A 7743-nucleotide genomic window follows, 5' to 3' on the forward strand; every position below is an offset into this window, starting at 1 on the left:
CCATAGAAATTATGCAAAAAGTAATAAAAATATGATTTTTATGAAGTCTAAATTTTTAACATCAACTTAACCCACTAAAATTCATTGAAAATTTAATTCTTTATGGGTTTCAATTCTGAATTTCTTTATAGCCCTTTTGTTCTTAACTATTCTAATTTAATTTAATTTTTTAAGTTCAATAAGATCAAATTATATTTTCATATTTAATTCGTCGTTAAATTAATTACTCTTTACATTATAGTAACTAATCTTTTTGTCATTTAGTTAAGTAAAAAATATAAATCTATTTTATCTCAATTCAATAAATCAATCAAATTAAAAAAAAAAAAAACATTTTTCCTATATTCCTAGTTTCATTTCATAAATTAAGAATTTTAGTAGTACACTAATTACGACACTCCAATCTCATATTATGTAAAAATTCAAGTCACATTTTAAATTTTAAATTGAACTTTTAAAGGCCAGTAGTAATTTGAATCTAAACCAATATTGGGTTAGTGCTATATTAACTATTAATTTTATTATTAAAATTTTAAATCAAATATTTTAAGTAAAATAATTCTGCCAAAGACAACTGAAATAAATAAATAAATAAATAAAACTCAAGAACAGTAGATCATGGCACAAAAATTTTTTATTTAGTAAAAGATAGAATTAGCATGATGGAAGAAACTAAGAATCATGGCAGCTATACCGTACATTCCCCACATCAAAAGCATCTAATTTTACAAGTCTAGTATAATTCTTCCTCTACTATTCTTCTCAATCTCTCCATCCTTCTTCACATCAACGCCTTGACCCTTCAAGCCCTAACCTTGCTGTTAGCCAAGTACAGACTTCATCTGTCTCTTCTGGAACTGTGTAATGACCCACTCTGCACAGTAAATATTTGTTATTTACAACAAATATAAGATGATTTCATACTGAAGTTTCAGTAACTTATACTTTATAAGAATATCTGACTAAGAAAAGAACCAAATGCAGCATTAGATTTGAAGATTCATTCATAAGGGTTATTCAAGAGGTGAGAAACTAATCTAGTTCGATGATTGTAACCATTAACAAGTCACCAGAAAATATGGCTGATCACTTATGATACTGCTAAAGAGGAACTGACTGAATAGAGGAGAGAGGGAGTTAATTACCCGTGGTAGGTTCTGAAGATAAGATTCCGGAATCCCATTGAACTCAAGGCCTGTGCTGATCTCTCTCCATGTTTATAGGCTATCACATCATCCGCTACAAACAAACTGGTCCTTTTATATATATATATATATACTTTTGAACAAGCAAACAAACTAAAACACAAGATTGTTTCTGGAGGCAGATATGATGTAAGCACAAATTCTGGAAAAGCTCTCCATCTAAGGGGCCCTATCTGAAAGTATTTATACTTCTGATTCTCATGAATGCTTTGGAAAATAATGCAATCAAAGTGTCTTCTACACTAGCAACAACTTTATCAAACAGTATAATTCACCAAGCATCTCTTTGAGTAGAATTATGCGTTGCAACATATTCCTCTTCTCCCCGTTGAAACAATTATCTTAGAATATTTAACATTGAATAAGTAATTAATTAAAAATAATGTGTCAAAGTCTTACATTCTAAAATAAGTGTTGACGTTCATGTTTAGTGATGTAGCTAGAATTTTGTTGAGCTGAAGTGATGTACTATCTCATCGAAATCTTTTTCAAAGATCTAACTGACGTAGGATTTTTTTTTTTTTTGAAGATCTAACTGATCTAGATACAAGAGAACCTTTTGTACATCAACAAACCCGATTGAGGAATTCCATTTAGCCATTATAGTCCCCGAAAGTACGGGTATATGGGTAGATTGTTAATAACCAACTTTTCACAGACAGCTCTTATGATGTGACCAGAGTTTCGCTGAACTAAGTGAGCAATTATATCGTCGATATTTTTTTTTCCCTTTTTTTCCCTATAAAAGACGCTTTGCTTGAAAGAGAGGGTGACTTCTCCTTATAAATAAGAATATTTCCTCAACTGTGAAATACTGGAGCACCTCGTGCACATCATTGTTTGGCATAAAACTGTACGCTATTCATCCGTTGGACAGAAATAAATCCAAGCACACAAGTTGCAAAAAAGTGTAAATATACTCACTCGATCATGCAGTTTTGATCATCGTGTTAAGTAATATATTGCTATTAATTTTTTTTTCAGAAGTTTAAGTTGATAACGATGATTGAATTTATTATTTATATATTAACACACTCTCTCATGTTTAAATTTATTAGCTCAAAAGCATGGACTAAGTATAGAATCATAAATCTTGCATTGAAATTTAATCAACAGAAATTAAGTAGCAGTCCAATCCAACTCTAGATATCTAGTTCTAGTACTATGTTGAGTAATTGACTCGACCATTTTTTTTTTTTTCTAAGAAAATTCTTTTTCTGAAAGAAAAAAGACCAATATATTATTTATACATTAATAATCCAGGTCAAGACAATTATATATATAGGATGAATCAAATCAATTAAGGTGACTAGCACACCTGATCCATGGCAGAGCAAAATGGGCAATGATGCTGCACGCCTTGCAGCTTCAAGCGACTTATCCATTCGGTTCCTCAAGGTCCTGGGAAAAGAGCCGCTAATATGAGTTAAATTGATCAACCATAAAGCACATGAAGCATTTCCGTGCAGAAGTTGAACTTCTGTACATATATGGTAGAAGCCAAACCTTGAACATGGAAGCCAGCCACCCAAACCGACAATTGCATCTAGGGCAACTGGATACAGGTTTCCATTCCCATAATGTCCTAATATGCGGCATGTCGCAGAGTAGAGAGCAGTTGCAGCACCCATACTAAAGCCTCCTATGCCAAGTTTGACTGCAAAAACAGTAATGTGGTTAAAGGAGTTATAAAGAAACTGTAGCTTTTTAGTCAATTATTTACTGTACAATCAATTGCTATGAAAATATTTATGATCCGCAAACAGAAGTCATATTCGTGAGATCTAACTGTTATAATGGACATGTGGGTCTGCATCTTTGTCATATAAGTTTAGAACAAACAACTGCACAGTAAGCAGAAATTCATTTTTAGAAGGAATTGAGTAACTCACTAAGAAAAAAATGTATGCCAAGCTTCCATTTGCTTGGAAAGCTCCCAAAATGAAAGTCTAACTATAAGTAAACACCAGTTTAGCAAAGCATCTTTAGAAAGACATAAAAGAATCAAGGATTAGCAGAAAAATATTTGGAGATCTGCAAAGAATTCTCTTAGACTATCAAAGATTTGTTGGTCAATAACGTATTACCAATTAAATAAAAAAAAGTTAACATATAAACTTAATTCTCCTCCACGTTTGATCAAAATTATTATGACTTTACACCAAAAAGTTCATTAGTGCATATACATGTGTAGAAGAAAAACCATACTGTCGGCTGGCTCTGTTGACAATAGATTGGCAATATGAGCAGCAGAAGCATCTAAGCCTTCCACATCATCTGGCGCATCTTCTGTAAGATCCCCAGCATCAAACCCTGACATAATTAAAAAAATCTATCGGTACAACCTGATTTCAATAATGTAAATTAACCAGAACTACAAACAATCTGATTTTTTTTTTTTTCAAAAGAACAACAATAAGATTTTGATTGAAAGATCTCAAACAAAACAGCTCTTGAAAGCAATAAAAATCTTACAAGCAGTGCAAGGATATCCCCCAAATATTGCTACTGGCCTAGTAGGAGCAGTTGGGCATATCCATTTAATCTGCAGAAGAAAAAATTGGCAAAATGAGATTTTCTCCTATGAATAAAGATTTAGTGCAACCTGTGATGCATTTTGCATTCTATTCACATACAGAAGCAACTGAAATATTTTAAAATGAAAAAAATCCTTACATTTGGAAGAGGCAGTGTTTCCAAGAGGGGGGACCAGCTGCAAAACAAAGGAAAAAAGGGTGAAAGTCCACCTTAGGACTGACAAATGATAATCATATATGCTTAAAAAGGCTTATCAATGCATTTTGAAACAATAAAGCAGGACTGGATCACCATGAGAATATGAATTTTTATAACATAATTGAGAAACACCAATTTAATGCATCAAGCTTTGGGACCATCTCGCACAGTCACACTCGTAAGCTTAGCCTCGTTATAGATGCATCTTTCGACTTGGTTTAGACTCGAGTTTAGTCCCTTCTTACGAATAATCAAAGGAAGAAAAGAACAAAAACTTTGGGACCACCTCTCCATATTAAGGTCAGGTATTAGCACATGATGGTAGAAGACAATACAATAATTGTCTCATTTGCCTGATAATAATTTAGAGAAATCAGAAGTAATTTTGCATGCATTTTTATATCTTTTACGCATAATATACCATGTCTCCAAATACAAAGGACAACAGAAGGCTGCTGAGAAAATGTGGTCCCCTATTCTAAATTATGGCATTTAGACAGCTTCTGAATCTGAGGCTCCTCCAACATATACATAGCTCAGTGTCAATATCCAAGGTTGAAATAAAATGACAGCTAGCCATGGTTTTATTTAGTTTACAGCGCAATTTCCTTCTCCAATCAAGTCAGTCATTGTGCGAATCTTCTAGAAAGGTACATAACTCAATAGGATTAGTAAACATAAAGTTCTTCCACCAGTACAGGGCAAGATATTGACATTCTCCAATTCCCCTTTGTTTTTTATGTTTAGGACAAAATAAGTCCACCATTCCCACACAGAATATACTCAAAGGCAGAGAGAAGATAATCAAATTTCAAAAATACCCCTTGGCAGAATAAACAAGGAATAAAAGCAATGGTGATTATTCATTAAATTACTATCTAAATTTTAAATCTTCTGAGCTGAATTTCCATTCACACGCTAGGGAAGCTGAAGCCAATTTAGAAAGCAGAACTTGACAGATAAAATTGGAGTGTAGACTAGATTAAGACTTTTTGTTCTATTAATCAGACAGCTAAACCCAAATTCTTCACACCAAGGAATGTAAATGAAAAGCAATAATAAATGTTTTCACTTTGAAATTTCATCTGCCAAAAAAATGCTAACTCAATCCTAACAGAAAATAACATTAATACCTTGAGCCCTTATCGCCAAGGCCATGTAACCAAACTATAGTTGCCTGGTGCTTCCCTTTTGGCCTCACGACATAAGTCCTTCCAAATTCAAATGTTCTGCTTGTAGTTCTACTACCTGAAATTATACAGTTAACAAGGTTCGAGAAAATAGGCTCAGATCCTTTAGAGTTCAGACAAAGGCACGACCATTAATACGAAGCATAGAGAGGGCAAAAATTAAGGCAATAAAAAGACTAACCAGAACCCAAAATGGAGCTATTGCACGACCATTAATACGAAGCATAGAGAGGGCAAATTAAGGCAATAAAAAGACTAACCAGAACCCAAAATGGAGCTATTGTAGTTCATTATAGAGTCTTTCAGACCCTCTATTGCAACGCTTATTCTGAGATTCTGCAATGAAGAAAAATTAAAATCCATATCCCTATTTATAACCGTTGGGAGAGGGTAAAAATGGAAAATAATATATATACACACACAACCCATCAATCCACATCAGCTCTCCTACTCACACCAGTTATACATAACCCCATGTCGTCCAAATAAATAAATTATCAGAAAGTGAAAGGCACTAAAAAATCGGACCAAGAAAAAGCAGCAGCTCTTTATGAAGAAAGAATCCACATAGAGATCAAAGCACATTATTGCAGAGAAAATATGATAAATCCAAAGAGAGCTTTCAGATTGTAGTGCAGATAATAAGTGAGTGAAGGAATCTATGCTCGTAGACAGTGGCAAAGTAAAGCATTTCAACTACAGCAACCCAAGAATATCACCAAAAAGAATATAAATATTTTTTTTAAGTTTCCATTTTCTCCACAAGAGATTACACACGTTCATTCATATTTTTATACAGCTTGATACCCACTACATAAAAGAAAACTAGGAATTTACAATGAAGAAGAAAAAAGAGTGAGAAAGGGATAATGAACTTTGCAGCTGGAAAACAAACAATGAATATCTGATAAAAATATTGGGTATTTAAGGTTTAATGCATGACCAACCTAACTTAAGCTAAGCCAAACAAGCCCTAAGAGGATATTGCTTGTTCTTCCTTCTTCTTTGAGTTGTCTTTCGTCTTCTTTCCACAAATTTCCGCTGCCTGTTACTTTTTGTTTTGTTCTTGCTCCTCTGTAACCCCAGTAAAACGTCAAACTACCAACTGATATGACCAAAATACCCTTCAAGAATTTAGATAACACTGGGTTAAGGGTTTTTTTTTTTTTGTTTTTGTTTTTGTTCTCAAGTTTTATCATTAATTTTAATAAAAAATGATTTAAGATTTAATTTTGTATATACCAAGAAAAAGAACTGACGTGTTGACGGTGATTAAGTTATTATGTTTATTCAAAAAATAAAAATAAAAATTTAAATTTAAGCTAATAAATTTAATTATAATTAGTTAATTTTCTGTAGTACTTTTTCTTGTTTGTACATTGATACGGGATAAATAATAATAATAATAATAATAAAAATATATATATATAAAATTAAATTTTCTAATCCAAATTAATTTTTTAATAGTAATATAAATATTATATTAGATATATAAAATAATTTTTCAATCAGAGAGACAAACTTGCCAGCAAATCAGCCACGAACAGATTAGATGTTAATGTTAATCACTCTCACTGGACTTCACACGTGCAGTGAATTTCTTATACCTATATATCTGAATTTAATCATTATTTAATATTTTTTTAAAATCAGAAATTATAATAATATATTAATAATTTTAATAAATTAATTATTTTAAAATAAATTTATTAATTCATAATACTTTTATAAAATAATAAAATATAATTAGAATTCGTTGACTTTAAATATAATATAAAATTATGTATTGTAAGTGTTACGATGAATTTTTTACAAGCAGATGTAATGTTTAGAGTTTATACCTATATATATATATATATATATAGGTATAGAAAGTACCAGTTTATTCAATCAAATAGGCTGATAACCATTGAAAATTATAATTGATATTTATCCATATTTTCGTTTAATTTCTAGAACTTAATAATTTAATATGTAAAAATTAATTATAATTTATATCTTTAACATATAATTGATGTATTCTACTCATATATTAAATTCAATAATAACCAATTAGCATTTTATAAATTAAAAAATAAATCACAAAAACTCACCTAATTTAAATTGAATATGGAACTAATTTATAATTAAATGGCACTCACATTTTTACTAAATTATAATTTGTAATTTTTTTTCAAAAAAACTAAAATAAAACAGTAAGTTCATGTAAATACTTACGTATCATTTTGGTAGTGCTCACATGTAGTAGCTGAGATTTGGATGAAAAAAAATGTATTTATATATATATATATGGTAATAATAATAATAATAATAATATATAAATAAATATATATATATTTGGGAGAGGGAGAGGAGTGAACGGTGTTGTTTGGAAGAGAGGGAATGGACGACTAGGATGAGTGTAGATGGTGAGATAGGATGGACGGTCAGGATGAATAGTAAGTGGACTATAAATAGGAGGAAGGAAAAGAAAAAAAAAAGAAAGAAAAAGGAAAAACAGAGGAGGAAAGAAAAAGGGAGAACGGGTAAGAGAAGGAGGAAACGTGTAGCGCCCGGACCGAGAAGAAAAAAAAAAAAAAAACCACGTCGGCAGCCACGTCAGCAGGCCCGGT

At 31.3% G+C, this 7743-nt stretch overlaps 1 protein-coding gene across 3 annotated transcripts; it reads right to left on the reverse strand.

Annotated features, from left to right (window-relative positions):
* Nucleotides 1–614: 614 nt before the first annotated feature.
* Nucleotides 615–6219, reverse strand: LOC110809839 (uncharacterized). 3 transcript variants are annotated; one of them, XM_022035786.2, is made up of 10 exons: nt 6079–6219; nt 5392–5467; nt 5075–5189; nt 3882–3918; nt 3681–3750; nt 3414–3518; nt 2712–2862; nt 2524–2606; nt 1146–1239; nt 615–874 (listed from the first exon to the last, which is right to left on the reverse strand). In XM_022035786.2, the coding sequence occupies exons 2-10, from the start codon at nt 5420–5422 to the stop codon at nt 787–789; spliced, it is 774 nt and encodes a 257-aa protein (XP_021891478.1). In that variant the 5' UTR covers nt 5423–5467; nt 6079–6219; the 3' UTR covers nt 615–786. The 3 variants fall into 3 exon arrangements, 2 of the variants coding, with proteins under 2 accessions (XP_021891478.1, XP_088063947.1); XM_088207821.1 differs by lacking the exon at nt 6079–6219 and having other exon boundaries at nt 5392–6053; XR_015813420.1 differs by lacking the exon at nt 6079–6219 and having other exon boundaries at nt 857–874; nt 1146–1250; nt 5392–6056.
* Nucleotides 6220–7743: the final 1524 nt, after the last annotated feature.

The sequence above is a fragment of the Carica papaya genome, chromosome 7 (assembly GCF_054855325.1).
Source record: "Carica papaya isolate Zhongbai chromosome 7, ASM5485532v1, whole genome shotgun sequence".
NCBI classification, from domain to species: Eukaryota; Viridiplantae; Streptophyta; class Magnoliopsida; order Brassicales; family Caricaceae; genus Carica; species Carica papaya.

Excerpts from the sequence above, each read along its gene's own strand:
- LOC110809839 (XM_088207821.1), bottom strand. The coding sequence starts at position 5,560 with ATGGGTTGTGTGTGTATATATATTATTTTCCATTTTTACCCTCTCCCA. Across the intron at positions 5,190-5,391 it reads TAGCTCCATTTTGGGTTCTG|GTAGTAGAACTACAAGCAGA; the intron begins GTTAGTCTTTTT and ends GTATAATTTCAG. Across the intron at positions 3,919-5,074 it reads CTTGGCGATAAGGGCTCAAG|CTGGTCCCCCCTCTTGGAAA; the intron begins GTATTAATGTTA and ends TTTGTTTTGCAG.